At 46.1% G+C, this 15517-nt stretch overlaps 1 protein-coding gene across 1 annotated transcript in view; it reads left to right on the top strand.

Moving 5' to 3' along the window:
* The window catches only part of ERN1 (endoplasmic reticulum to nucleus signaling 1), a 79171-nt gene that overhangs the window by 27019 nt on the left and 36635 nt on the right, over positions 1–15517 (top strand). Inside the window, exon 3 of the mRNA XM_069482778.1 lies at positions 15287–15320. Within this exon, the coding sequence (XP_069338879.1) occupies positions 15287–15320 (34 nt within the window). The remainder of the gene's footprint in view (positions 1–15286; positions 15321–15517) is intronic.

The following is a 15517-nucleotide window of genomic DNA, read 5'->3' as shown; positions in this document are numbered from 1 at the left end:
TATTTTGCTTCCGTCCAGACTTTATGTTTAAATGGCCCTAGGCTTATCTATTAATAGCTGTGGTTGGTTGGTCTTCGTGAAGACATGCTGCATTGACCTTGTTCTCATGATTAGAATCTTGTGATTATAATTGCAAGAAGGTATCTTCTTAGTACTCGAATTACTCATTTATTTTTTATAGAGTCTGAAATAATTGGGGGCTGTAATATTTGACATTCATCCAAGTTAACCACTTTATTGGCCCATTATGGTGAGGGGAGTAAATGACTGAGCTTGTTTCTCATTTACCCCACCACGTGTCCCTCTTATGATCTGATCTTCCTGGTGGTAGTTAGCAGAGTCGAGCTACAGTCCCATCCTACAGATGGGAAATTGTATTTGATTTCCAAAGTAATCTTCCCAGATAAAGTCATGCAAATCCCAGGATTTGGGACTTTCAGAATCATCTCTATTCTGTCCAGCAATAATTCTCATTTGGCCCTAGGTTCGGGTCTGACTGGCATGTTCTCTTTCGTCACTACTCTGTGACTCATTATTTTCATAAGCACAGCAAATGTTTTTCCTTCCTTAATTAAAAGTTCCAAAACAGTATTCTGGATGGAAAAATATTGGCGTGTGTCGGGTCACATGCCATCTGTGAATTCAGCAGCAAACCTGGTTACCATCCATGGAGGAGGGCAGCCAGGCTACCACAGGCCATCCTGCCTCACCTGTGTGGACCCTACTTGAGTCATCAAGGACTTTAAGCAATCAGAAGGACCAGCTGTGTCAGGAGTGAGTGGCCACAAGAAAACTGCAGAGCTGGCTGTTGGCATTGTATTACAAGCTCCAAGAACATCATCTCTACTGTCTTTCCATCATGTTTATACCTTCTAATGTTTTGAAATTGAAAACAGAGTTCTTCCAGTTTCAGAATTTCCTATTTTCTCCAAAGATGAAAGTCGACAAGTCACAAGAGGAGTGAGAGAAACATTTTGGCAGTTGAATGTCGTTAGGGCACGTCCCTCAGTTTCAGTGTTCCCAGGCAGGGCATCTTTGCCCTTCAACACAGCTGAATCCTGTAAGCACCCACGGGAGGGACCAGCATGTGCTGGGAGCCCACACCTGTCTGGAGGGCAGGGGAGGCTCAGGAAGTGCTGGTGTTGGAGGTGAGCCTTGGTGGGTGAGTTGAGTTCACTCAGGAGTTAGGCAACAGCAAAGGAGCAAAGAGCAAAGGAGGCAGCAGGTCTGGGCTGCAGGGCCTGCTCCAGTTTGGCTGGCGCTTAGGGGTGCTTTGAGGTGGAGGGAGGGTGGGTCACAAGCGTATGTCGAGTCTTATTGTAGCACTGAGGCATTTGCACCTGATCAAATGGGAAATTGGGAGCCATTAATGAGATTGAACAGGTGAATGGCTCAACAGGTACTTGCTTTCAGATGACTCCAGCAGCAGTTGTGGGCGACCACAGACAGGAGGGCAGCCCTGAAAAGGGGGCCAGGAGCACAGAAGGGTGGGAAGGAGGAGAGGCAGGCCAGAAACAGAGCCAGCAGAATCCAGCGACTGATTAGGAGGAAGTTGAAAGACCCTTAAAAGAGGAATTAGAGAAATCCAATTAAGGTCTAATAATTTCCCATAGTACCCATTATGTTCTAAGGCTCGTTGGTTTTCTAAGAATAAATGGGCTTATTTTAGGTCAGCACTGGATACCAGTAGCCTCAATTTATATTTCTCTACAAAGATTAAAGAAGATAATGCATAGATACCCTGAGTTTTCAATTTAATTTTAATCTTGTGGTTTTAACTAAAGATTTCAAAATTTTTCCAAACTGTTAATATGTGGATAAATGATAAAGATATCCAGACACTGTTCTAGGCCCTGAGGATAAGTGAGTGAACAAAACAGGCAAAGCCTTGGCCCTAGTACAGTTTTCATTCTAGTAGAGAATAAGGAACTGCATTGCTTAGTGGCGGTAAGAGCTGTGGGGAGCAATGAAGCAGGGACGTGGAAGGGGCAGGGCCAGGTAGGGGAAGGGGCTGCAATTTTGAACAGGGAAGGCCTCACTGAGAAGGCGTCATTTGAGCAAGACCTCAAGGAAGCGAGGAAGGCTTTTAGGCGGATGGCATAGTGGGTCGAGAGTGGCAGTGTCTTTGGCACGGCTGAGGACAGCAGAGCAGTCGGTGTGGCTGGAGTGGAGTTACGTAGGGAGGACACGAGCTCAGAGAGGTGATGGGGCCAGTCCCATGGGGCAGGAGGCACCTGGTGCTCCTTTACCTAATATTTACTAGGAAGACGTCCCCCTTACTGTCCTGAAACAAAATTTATAGACAGTAACCTACATAGAGACACAGTTTCAAAAAGGATATATTAGCCAACTGGTAATCTAAAACTGAAATCATAGGAAAGTAATTTCTAATCACACAGACATAACTGAGTATGTAAATGCCTGGACACACACTGACGCCCCACCTATGAGCAGAGGCAGCGCCTGCTCGTGGGACGGATACAAATGCAGACTGGTGCACCTCCACAGCTGTGGTGACGGGAGTTCCAAGGTGGTGAACAATTCTGGGTAGTATTTCTAACAGAAGTACAGTCCTACCTGACTTACACGGTGGTTACATTCTGAGAAAATTCAATGTATTATGCAAAAAGTACTTTTATACTTATGTGAAAAACAGATTATAGGCACAAGATAATTAGTAAAGGTTTTTGGCTTGTGAGGGTGTCTGGCAGAATATGAGAGCAGCATGCAGATGCAGGGCAGTCTTGAGTTATGCAGGACTACCTAGCGTCCCTGGCCCTCCACTCTTAGTGTCTGTATTGTCCCCCAGTCCCTGTGACCACCATAAAATGCCCTCAGATTTCCTGAGCATTTCCTAGGGAACTGTGACCTGTCCGTGGAGACCACTGGTATAGGGCTTAGTGGCCAGCGTAAGGAAGGACATTGGCTTTTTCTCAGCCATTGGAGAAATCTAAGCAGAGGGGTGACATGCGCTGGTGTTGTAGACTGAATATTTGTGTCTCCACCACCACCCCAAAATTTATATGTTGAAGCTTTAACCCTCAGTGTGATATTTGGAGGTGGGGTCCTTTGGGTGGCTTAGTGTCCTTGTGAGAAGAGGAAGAGAGACCAGAGCTCACTCTGTCTCTCTGCCATGTGAGAACACAGTGAGAAGGCGGCCATCTGCAGGCCAGGAAGAGAGCCCTCATCAGAACCCAGCCATGGTGGTGCCCTAATCTCAGATTTCCAGTGTCCAGAAGTGTGAGAAATAAATTTCGGTGGTTTAAACTCCCTGGTCTATGGTATTTTGCTGTGGTAGGCTGAGCAGACTAAGACACCTGGCCTCCACTTTACAGGATCAACAGATGCTGTGTTGAGACTGAACTGAGAGGGCCAGGAAGCAGCTGGGAGACCAGGTGGGAGTCTACTGCACTAGTCCAGGCAAGAGAGGATGCTGGCTCGGGCCTGAGTCGCAGAGGTGGGGTCAGAGTCAATGGAAGATACTGATGCAAACAGATAGCTTTAACTCATCAAACTGGGGTCTTTAGAATTTACACCCATTTCTCCATTCCATGGTTTCCTCACTGTTTACTTCCAGGAGCCAATAAACTAGGAGTGCTTTTTTTTTTTTTTCTTTCCACAATGGTGTGGCAGGTGCTTTTGTTCCTCAGCCAAACATGTGTTGCTATTCCCAGAAATGGAGGTAAATTTCACCTAGTGGTAAATAACACCTAGTAGAGAAAGTGAGTTTTATTTGTTTTCTGGAACGAATTTGAGTTGTCTGATTTTACTCTAGGTGCGATCTTTCTGAGCCCTGATTTTTTAACTGTAGCAGCATCACAGTCTGTCTGTCTCTGAAATCTCACCAGTGAACGGGATTGACTATGTTTCATTTCTGTAATTTTAGACCAAATACAAACTGAAAATGTTGCCATTGTCTCATGTTTTTAGATTAGCTTGCTTTGGCCTGGTGGAGTTGAAAGGACTTTCTTTAGTATTTGCAGGGCTGGTTTTGGACCTCTTGGGCTCACCTTGATATACTAGTTAATGCTGATTTTTGATACGGAAAATTCCATTAAATTACAGGTTATTCTTTAGCAACCCTACTCCATCCTTTTCTGTCTCCTTTCCAATAGTAGCAAGCCTGAAGGACTGGTTTGAATTTAGAACCATTCTTTACCAGTCATAAAACTCTGCTAGACATGTAAGAAGACTACTCTCCCAGCCAGATGGGCCCAGACTCCTGAGATGTGCCTCAAATGGTTAATATTGAAAATTGCTTAGGACGGAAGGGTCAGAACAAAATTAGTTATTTGAAATTTGACAACAGTCTATTCCCACATGAGTGTCCATTTCCAAACGTGTGCCTCTTGCCACAGTTCCTCCCTGTGCCAGCAGGGTCACAGCCACCAGTCTAGAAAGCAGTGATGCTCTGCCACCTCCCTTGATGCATAGGGTCACTGAGTCCTGTCGTGTAGATATGGGAGGGACCTCCCGGATCTGACTGCTTCTCTCTGGCCCCCTTGCCCATGTCTTAGCCAGGCCCTTGGCATCCATTTCCTAGATTAATACAATAGCCTGCTGTCCACCACACCTACTGCCCTCCTTAGCCCTCCCATGCACCTGTCACGCTGCCCTCAGGCACACCCTCCGAAAGAACTGATTGGACCAAGCTGCACCCTGCCTGCTGAAATGCTCTTGGTATTGTCTCTAGTGATGCTGCTGCACGTGTGGCCTGCCCACCTGTGCTGGTGTATGCATACCTGTGCACGAGGAGAGAAGTACAGCAAGGGAGAATGGGCATCATCTGTGCTGGCTTGGAAGTTTCGACAATGGGCCCTTCCCCACAGCTAGTTTGAGAAGCACTGGTCCACAGGGGCGAGTCTGAGCTCCTCAGCATGTGTGGGAGGCCATTCACAGCCCACTGTCACTTCCTCTCCAGCTCCCTGGGCTCCCACCGTCCCCGGCAGGTGCCCTGGTTGCAGCCATGTGGCTCCTTGCTGGGCCTCAGAGACCTGGGGCCTTTGCTCATGCTCCCTCTCCACCAGCAGCCTGCAGTGTTGGCCAAGCTCCTGGTTATGTATTAAAACCCCTTCCCAGGTCACCTCCCTGACTCCTTAAGCAGGTGAGCCCCTTCCTCCTCTGGGGTCTGGAGGTGCTTTTTTGGGGCCTTGGTTTTGGCACTTCCAGCTTGCATTGTTCCTGTCCATTTGTCTTCCTTCTGGATTTCTGCCTCCTTGGTGTGGGTGTCTGGGCAGCCAGGATCCTCAGTAAATGTCTGAGGCACCTAATGCTGACCCAGGGCTCGGAAGCCCTCTGACTGGACGTCTTCTGGGAGTCCTGAGAAACAGACGAGACTTGCCTTTGCCTTCTCAGGACATGTCGTCAGCCACTCGTACCATGGTCGTGGCCCTTTCCAGTTCTGGTTTCTGATCTTGAGTTTTACGTGGCTTTATGCAGTTATTTTTTCTCTCCTGCCCTTTAAGCAACGTCGTGCACGTTGTCTGGAAGAGTCAGATCTGTCTTTAGAGGAGTGACAGAAACATGAGAAGGGGAAATTATGATAAGGGATGACGTTTCGCTAATAGTTCTAACCTGTTTTCTCTTAAGGGATTTTCTGCTATGCATCATCTATCTTTCCACCTCATTGCTTAAGCACAATAAAGGTGTTTATTTCTTCTCCATTGTTGTGGAGAACAGAAAGCAAGGCTTTATGATAGGAGATGCGAAAGAAGCCCATTTTTGCTTCTGAGCATCTTGAAAACGTGCTGGTTCTCTTTTTCTTTTGTATTTTACTTTTTAACATAGAAGATTACGAACCCCCATGTACCCGTCACTCAGCCGCAGCAAGCACCAGCTCATGGCCAGTCTCATTCACCTGCCGCTCCACTCACTTCCTCCCTCGTGTCTGAGATGAGCTTCAAAGTGATACATCCCTCCTTGGGGACAGGGTTCTCTGAGCAGCAGTCACCACCCGAGCAGTGTAGATTTCAGCTCTAATAGGTATTCTTTGCGGCATTGGTCGATATGTATTGAAATACAGTTGTGATTGTTGAAGTACACGGGTAAAGTGCCTGTTTTGGCTGTGACTTAGTTACCTGTCCCTGTGTTCACCTTTGGGTGTCTGTGTGGTTCGATGGCTCCACTCGAGGGTGAATGCTGTGGAGTTAGGACATCCTGGAGGCACCTGGGTGCAGGCCACAGTGTTGAATTGTCTTCGGTTCCTCCGTGATTGGTGATAACATTCAGGGTGTTCTCAGCGTGCGTTTTCAGCCAGGGTTACTTCTGCCAAGGTGAAGGCGAGTAGGACATGGGAGAGTTCAGCTGTCTTCAGTACGGGCAGTTTTCCCAATTACTGTGGTATTTCCACATGATTGTCTTTGTCAAACGTGACATTTTGTGACTTGTAGAGGTTACCTCTGAAGGAGACGTGTTGCATCATTTCCCGGTTCTGGTGAGATTTAGAATTGGAGGGGTTTTGACTAGATGCCTATTTTTAAATGCTCTCCTCGTGAAGGCTGAACTTTGAGGAATGTTTGAGACATTCCAGCTTAAAATTTGGACCTACCAACTTTAATGGGAGTTTAAGGCTTTAATGAAGTGCCTTCTCTCTGGAGGGAAGGAATGAACTGCCACCGGGGAGGAGTGTTCCCTAACTGGGTCACTTGAATGTGGGAAACATATTTGGGAGACTGAAATTTTCAGTTAAAGGAGGGTGAATGACTTTGTTCTGCCAGTCATTTTTAATAAGAAAACATTAGAACCTTCAGCACATGCTTGAGAAAATGGCAGTTGTTTACTTCATTCAGAATATGCCTTTCTGGTTTCACTGTTATCTGCCAGGATTAAAATCTCCATGTTATCTGTAACGCATTCGTTTCTGTCACTTCCTTTTCTGGTCAGGAGTCAGTTTTGGTGATGCCCTTTCCCCACCCCCCCCCACCCCCCCCCCCACCCCCCCCACCCCCCCCACCCCCCCCCCCACCCCCCCCCCCCCGTCTGTCTCCGACTTCCCTTCTCCATCCACGCCGGCTCCGCCTGCCTTACCTGGGGTGTCGCCTCACCTTTGTGATTCCTCCTCCTCCCTTTTTCCTTCACTTTGTGCCCTGATGCCCACATGTCTGATCTGCCTTCAGACGATGTGTGCAGGTTGAGCATCTTATCCGAAGTGCCTGGGACCAGAAGTGTTTCAGAGTTCAGATTTTTTCGGGTTTTGGAACATTTGCATTATACTTACCAGTTAAGCATCTCAGATCCGAAATCCAAAATGCTCCAGTGAGCATTTCCTTTGAGCATCATGTCAGTGTTCAAGTCTCAGATTTTGAGCATTTCGGATTTTCAGACTTGGGATGCTCGACCTATATCACGTTTCTCTTTTTCTCAAAAGCCTCCAGTTGGTGCATAGTGCCCATTATACAACATCACAAAGTTTTGTTTTATTTTCTTTCTTTCTTCTTTTTTTTAAGAGATAGGGACTTGCTGTCACCTAGGCTAAAATGTCGTGGTACAGTCATAGCTCACTGCAACCTCAAACTCCTGAGCTCAAGGGATCCTCCCACCTCAGCCTCCCAAGTAGCTGGGACTAGAGGTATCTGCCATCATGCCCAGCTGATTTTTTAAAAAATTATTATTATTTTTGTAGAGACAGATTCTTGCTATGTTTCCCAGGCTGGTCTCAAACTCCTGGCCTCAAGCCATGCTCCTGCCTCAGCTTCCCAAAGCTCTGGGATTACAGACATGAACCACTGTGCCTGGGCCCATGTCATAAAGGTGTCAAGACTTTTTTCCTCCCTGGTGTCACAGCCGATAGTCTAGCCTTGTTTGTATTGTTCACCAGGAGGAACACATCGCGCTTGCCAAGCATGTGTCCTCATTCCCACAGATAGGGCGACGGTTCTTCACTCATGTTGTCTTGTCATCTCCATGCTTGGGGCCAGCTACCTTCATGAAGGTTTTCTGCCCTGAGTACTCTAGGCTTCACCTGGAGACCACGTGTTTTATCAGTTCATCATATACTGTTCATGTATGTTAGTTTTGTAAGCCATGCTGGAAGCTTCTTTCTTTATCCGACACAGCACTTAACAGAGAACCAAGCTGGTAGTAGGTGCCTGACATTGTTTTTGAGACGTGTATGGCGCATCTCAACAGGTAATTACCAGTAGTTGGGTTGTCAACCTCCTCCCGACGGAGGGAGCCAGGGAAGAGGCCCTTGAATATTTGGTACATGGGGAGGTTTACAAAGGGTATAAGGCAGTCAGGATTTCATCTGTGGTCTTTTAGTCTTTAAATACCTTTCAAAAGGGGCAACCCAGAACATTTCAAATCACTGCTAGAGGTGGATTTAGAAGGGGCTGGTTTGGAGAATTTCCAACTGTGCCATGACGTCTTAGTTGTACAGGCGAGAAGAAGCTGCATTTAAGCGCTGGGTGTGCGGGGGTCAGAAAGGTGGTCAGATGGGGTCAGGAAGAATGAGGTGGAGCTGGGCAGTGAAGCCAGTGGTCATCTAGATTCTGCCAGAGAAGCAGCATGTTCCAGAAATATCAGTGCTCATCTGAGCAAGAGAAGAGAATGATCTTGCAAGGTTCCTTGAGCTCCGGTCAAGTGAGCAACCTGTTCTTGTGGCTTCCGTAATCAAAGGGATCTTATTTCTTCCTACGTGGAAGACAGTCTGCCCAGACCTACCTCCAGAGAGAGGCCATCAGTCCTGAAGTCTGGTTTGAAATAATTATTTAAATTTTGGTTGACTTCATCAAAGGCATTTTTATGTTTAGCTGACTTATCACCCCGTGTCTTCCCTGTGCCCTCATGTGTTCTGCCGAGCCTGTGTTTAGAGACCCTGGGATGGTCCTGAGGGGCCCTTCATGCTCTTATTGTGAAATTTAATAGAAATATTTACAAGACTCAGGATCTAATTGAATAGGAGAGAGTTAGAATTAAGAGAAGGGGAGAGCCGAGGACGAGTTTCCAGGTCGTGTGACTGGGGGAAGTGGGACCACCAGTCAATGCGGGGACCGTAAGAGGAGGAGCAGGTCCTGGGCTGTGGCCTCGGCTCAAGATGCCATAAGTGGTGAAGCGGGGCTGGGTCCCAGGGAGGGTTTCCAGGTGTTCATTACATTCGGTCGCTGGAACTTGACAGCGGTGGTGTTGATCTGGGAGCCAGAGGGCAGTGAGTGGAGAACGGCACAGAGGCGAGAGGGTGGCCCGGAGAGTTCAGAGCAGGACTTGCCCTGTGTGGCTCAGCAGAAGAGTCACCTGGCTCTACCTACAGAATCAGCTTGCTGGGGGAAGGACCTAGGAGTCAACATTTTAAAAATTCTGTAGATAACTCTTGTATGTTGCTGTTGGGAATGTAAAATGGTACAACCACTTTTGAGAACTGTTTGGCAGTTTCTTGTCAAGTCAGATGTAAACAGTGTGACTCAGCCACTCCGCTCCTTAAGTATTTTCCCAAGAAGGAGGAAAGTAGGTCCAAATAAAGACTCATACACAACAGTTCATGGCAGCTTTCGTCACACTGAACAATGGAAGCAGACTAAATGTGCATCAACAGGTAAGTAGATAAACAAATTGTGCTCAGTCCTTGCAGTGGGATACTACTTAGCAACAAAAGAGAATAAACTGTGGGTCACAGTGAGCTATGATGATGCCACTGCACTCTAGCTCAGGCAACAGAGTGAGACCCTGTCTCAAAAACAAACAACTAAGATATGGATAGGCAAACAACAACAAAAGAACAAACACAATATAGATGAATTTCAAAAACATTATATAGAAACAATGAAGCCAGACACAAAAGAGTACCTGCTGTATGATTTCCATTTGTGAATTTTTTTTTTTTTTTAAAGGAATGTAGTCTTGCTCTGTCACACAGGCTGGAGTACAATGGCTCGATCATAGCTCCCTGCAGCCTCGAACTCCTGGGCTCAAGTGATCCTCCCACCTCAGCCTCCAAGTAGCTGGGACTACAGGTGTGCAACACCACACAAAGTGAATTTTCTTCTTTTTTTTTTTTTTTTTTTTGAGACAGGGTCTCGCTATGTTGCCCAGGCTGACCTCCAGTTCCTGGGCTCAAGCAATCCTCCCACCTCAACCTACTGAGCAGCTGGATTACAGTCTCAAGCCACTGAGCCCTGCCCCTTTGTGAAATTTTATAACAAACCAAATGAATGTATCAGTGCTTGTCTGCGGTGAGAGTTGGGAGTATTGAATCCAAAGGGGTATAAGAAGATGTTTTGGGGTGATGAGGAAATGTTCTGTATCTTGATGGTGAGGGTAGTTACATGGGTATATGTGTTTTTCAAGATTCATTAAACTATACACTTAAAATAGATGCATTTAGGAGAGAAAGAGCTTATGCAGAAGTAGGGTAGGGAGCCCAGAGGTTTTGTATGTTTATAGGCAAAGGAGGAGCTGAAGATCCTTGGAGACAGGGTACTGTCTGAGGGCTCCACGTGTGAGTGTGAAAAAATCTATGAATGTGAAGATGAAAGCATTGTCCCTTTATAAAAATGCATAGGGAAGAGTGGAGTTGGGCAAACTTGGAAGATGAAGAGTAGGAGGTTTTAGAGAGCTCAGTACCTCTTTATATTCATTTTCCCTGTGACACAGAAGGCAGAGTCACCTGTGGAGAGAAAATGGCCTTGAGGCAAGGAGTAAAGGTTGGAAATACCAGCTGCAGGGATGAGGAGCAGAGGCCAACCAGGAAGTAGATAAATGAATCTCCTAGTGATAGGGGGCCCAGCTGGCTGTACAAATGACTAGTGTTTTCTTCAGTGGTGCTCAGAAGCCTGGAGGGAGGAAGAGGGGTTGCAGGTAGATCCTGGGGTGGGGGTTGATAGAGCTTATCTGCTGGATTATTACAAGTGATCAGTGTTGGCTGTCCAGGCTAGGCAGGAATGGAAGTAGGGACTAAACTGCAGTAGTTTGGATTTTTGACCCTTCAAACCTCATGTGGAAATTTGATCCCCAGTGTTGGAGGTGGGACCTGGTGGGAGATGTTTAGGTCACGGGGGCGGATCCCTCATGAATGGCTTGGTGCTGTCCTCAAGGTAATGAGTGGGTTCTAGCTCTATGACTCCCCCCGAGAGCCAGTTGTTAAAAAGAGCCTGGCACCTTTCCCCTCTCTCTTTTGCTTCTTCTCTCTCCATGTGATCTCTGCACACACCAGCTCCCCATCCCTTTTCTCCAAGAGCTAAAGCAGCGTGAAGCCCTCACCAGAAGCAGGTGCTGGTACCATGCTGCTTCCGTATAGCCCGCAGAACTGTGAGCCAGATAAACCTCTTTTCTTTGTAAATTACCCAGCCTCGGGTATTCCGTTATAGCAACACAAATGGACTAAGACAGAAACTAACACATTAATTGCCCCACTCAGTGAATATGTTGAGTACCTCCTGTGTGCCAGGTACTGTTTTAGATCCTAGAAATATAGCAGGCAACAAAAGATAAATCCCAGCCCTCATGGAGCTTGCAGTAGCTAGAATCCGACATTAAACAAATAATGAAACCTATAGTACTTCAGAGGTGGTAAGTCACCTGAAGGAAAATTCAGCAGGGAAGAGGGGTAAGTCCTGGGGAGCAGGAGGTGGTCATGGAAGACCTCTCCGAGATGGTGACATTTGATCAGAGACCTGGACAGAAGGAACAGCAAATGCAAAGGCCCAAGGCAGGAGCAGGCTTGGCAGAGTTTGGATACTAGGAGGCCAGTGTGGCTGGAATAGAGTGCAGAGGACATAGTGGGAGATTGTTAGAGGGTGACAGGACGAGAGAGAGGGATTGTGTGAGATTTGTGGGCCACTGTGTGAGATAGGGAGCCACCAAGGGATCTTGAGTGGCAGTAAGTATAATCTGATGTATGTCTTAAAAGGATCACTCTTTGTCAAGGCACTGACTTAAAGTCTCAACAAACATTTAATCCTTATTTAATCCACATAGAGATGCTCCATGACGTAGGTGTTATCGCTGTTTTTTTTCTTTACTGATGAGGAAATTGAGGCTCAGGGAGATTAAGTAACTTCTCCCAACCTGGGGTAAAAGACAGAGGACATGGCTTGGGCACGTGGAGGTCGAGGTGCTGGGGGGGAGTAGTGGAAAAGGACAGCTGAGGCAGCGAGGGGCCTTGAGGTGGGGCCTGGACTCGCCCCAATGTGGTTACGGTTGAAGTCGTGGCTGGATGTGCTTTCTGGGGGAGAGGCTGGAAATGTTCCTCCCTGTGTTGGAGTAGGGAGTGGGGACAAAAATTCACTGCTTTTGGAGATAGAAATGTTCAAACCCTTAGAAACTTGGACATTTGTTTTGTCACGTCTGTCTCAGCTTAGCAAGGGGATGAGGTTAGCAGAGTACAGCAGCAGTGAGCGTCTCCTGACCTCCTCCAGGAACTTGGTTTCTCCAGGCACGAAGCTTGTGCCATTCCAGGCTCTGCTGGGCACACGAGGGGGAGAGGAGGTGACCAGTAGCTGCTCCCAGGGGGCAGTGAGCTGGTTTGCTTCTTCCCATGTTAATCCTGGGAGACCAAACCTCGATTTCAGCTATTCTTTTCCCAGTCTTTACCTAATAACTTCACCTTTACCTTGAATAACACGCACTTTTACACTTGTGAGGTTACTCCCCCTCCTTTTTTCCTGAAAGTAAAGCAACTTGGGGAGATTGGCTTTTATCCTTATGAGGCCCCGTGTAGATGGAGTGGCCTATTTCACAGCAGGATTGGTTTACAGCCCTGCAGGCAGGCCGGGGTTCCTTTTCACATGGCTGAAGTCTTTCTTTTTACTCAAGAAATTTGCCTCGTGTCCTATTAGTTCTCATTATTAAATCAAAAACAACCACTTTTCATGTTGATCTTTCATTGCACATTTTCAGATGATGCTTTCTGTTTTTATTTTGCTTTTGCTGCTGGCTTTCCAAAGATATTTCTCTGTAGCCTTTGTTAACGTGGCAACTTTCAAGCATACACACTGAGAACATGGAAACTTCCAAGCATATGTCCCATTCCCATTTTCCATCTTTAACAGTTATCAACAGTTTGCCACTTTTTATTTTATTTGCTCCCCCAACCCCACCAATTCTGTGGTATTTCAAAGCAAATCTTGGATGCAAATTATTCTTTTCAGGAAAAACCCATCTACAGACTAGGTGATTGTTACACCTCAGGAGCCAAGCAGCAGTTCACTTGCCCCTGTCAGAGCTGGCATAAGAGCTGTGCTTTTCCCAGGCCTGCAGCTTTGCAGAACCTTTCTCCAGTTCCTCAGTTAGTAGGTGGAGAGTGCTAAGATAACCATAAGGTCCTCCTCCTGGAGTTATCACCTCCTAAGCTTAGAAAAAAATAACAGTTCTTAAACACTGATGTAGCTGTCCCAGGAATCCTTCCCTGTCTCCTGCTGATGTCCTGTATCTTAACTGGAACCTTTCTGGTTGAGGACACATCTTGGGACCTGAGGCCTCAGTGTCACGTGGCCAGTGGATAAGCTATAGAAAACCAGGACAATCCCCATCTGCAGATGAGTCCCTGAGACTGAGCAAATGCTGCACAGCAAAGATCAGGTTATGAACAGGCGTTTAAATCATGTTGGTCTCACGTCTTGTTTCTGGTGATGTCCTCTTAATCTGTGTTTATCTGCGATACCTTTAAGTGGCTGAGATGAACAAAAAGGGTGCCATTTTTACTGCTTTGTTTCTTTGGAGGATGACATTCTCACTCTTCCTGGTTTGCCTGGCTTCGGGGCTGCGTTGAAATAACTGGGTTGTAATTGCACCTTGAGGAGACTGTGTTTCAGTAGGATGCGTGTCGTGCACCTTTATTTCCTGTCTCTTGCATCAGTCTGTTTGTGAGAGTGTACCGAGAGGTGATTAATGGGAAAGATAAACATACGCTCACCACTGAAAGTTCTTCCTGTTTCCTAAAGTGTTTTTGGTTTAGTGAATTGTTTGTTTGCTGCCCACAGACCACATATGGTGTGTGTACTTCTGTTGTTGTGAACTCCGTATGCCTTTGTGTAGGAGCTGGGCTTTTAAAGTGAAGCTAACATATGATCAGACTTGAAAGATTCTCCTTCATCTGAGAATCCCAAGTGACTAGGAGGATTGGATGGCCGTCTGTCACTATGAGCAGAGCCTGCAGAGTCTGGAACTCTGTGTACAAAATCACATGAGAATATTTGCCGTCCTTGCCCCCCCAGCTCTGAAGCTGTGTACAGCGTGACTGTCTGGCCCATGGGGTTTTGATTGCTGGAAATACCTCATCGCTCTGAGAGTCATGCTTGTGGACTTTACATCTGTCACCTCACAGTGCTGCCGTGTTAGTGTTCGTGCCCTCTCACGGCCACCACCATCCGTCCCCGGAATCAGGTGATTCCTCTCACTTTGTGCCCAGGAGAGTCTAGAGAGGAGAAATCCTGCTGCTAACTGCTGCTTTGAGAAAAAACTTACAATTTACAAAATAATGCCTGCTTTTGTAGGAATTTTGAGAAATATAGAAAAGATGGGAGAGTCATTTATATTTCTAGCAAAGATAACTTAACAATTAGCATTTTTGGTCTTTCCATCTTGTTTTTTCCATGTACATTGAAGATTTTTCCCATAGTTGCATTAATACTCTGTGTATAATGTTGTCTTTTCTCCTGAACATAATAGCCTGAAGCCTTGCACATGTTTTAAAACTTTGTTAGCCCTTTTAGAAGCCTTAATTTTCTGTCAAGTGGCAGAAATAATTTAACTGTATTATTCAACAGTTAGATCATTTGTGATGCTATTGTACGCATCTTTATACAAAAAGCATTTTCTATACTTTATCTTTAAACTAGATTTTATAGAAATACAATGAATGGATCAAAGGTAATGAACACTTGAAGGCTGTAGGACTGCCATGTACTGCTCCAAAGGTGTGTCCATTTACCGTCCAATCAAAATCAGTTCTTAGCCTCAGTTTTGCTTTTCCTAATAGGAACATTAGTATAACTCCAGGTATCTGACAAGGTAAAGATTTAGGTTTCAGAAGTGTCAGACAGTAATGCCGTCACCCCTTGTCCACTGTGGGTAGCGACGGGTTCTTCCTTCTATGTCCGTTCCCCAAGTTACATGCACATTTCTTGACAGCAGTTCTCCTCTGCTCTCAGTTCCCTATCCAGTCCCAGTGACAATCACAAGAGCTTATGTTTGTGTCTCTGTGTGCGTGTTTTCTGAAGTACCTTCACATACATTATCCCATGGAGGTAAATGTACGTTATCAGTATAACTTGCGACTTGGTCCTGGGAAGCCTCTGGAAATCCTGACGTTTTAAGGTCTGTCTAACGATGCCTTTGTTGTTCTTTTGCACAGATCCAGTCTTGCAGGTCCCAACTCATGTGGAAGAGTAAGTTTTCTAATTTGCTCAGTACTTCCTTTAATTCATAGTCTTATTCAACCAATATTTATGAGGCTAGTTGCTGGGAGTACATATATGTGCATAAGTTTAAGGTATAACAAGAAAGAGTGAGACATAGGAAGCCTTACAGGTGCATGACAGGCAATGGTATTAAAAAGACTTGAGGTGAAACTTGAGTTTTGAAC

Source organism: Eulemur rufifrons, chromosome 9 (genome assembly GCF_041146395.1).
Source record: "Eulemur rufifrons isolate Redbay chromosome 9, OSU_ERuf_1, whole genome shotgun sequence".
Classification (NCBI taxonomy): domain Eukaryota; kingdom Metazoa; phylum Chordata; class Mammalia; order Primates; family Lemuridae; genus Eulemur; species Eulemur rufifrons.
The sequence above is the reverse complement of the archived record's forward strand: the minus strand, read 5'-3'. Positions and strand labels throughout refer to the sequence as shown.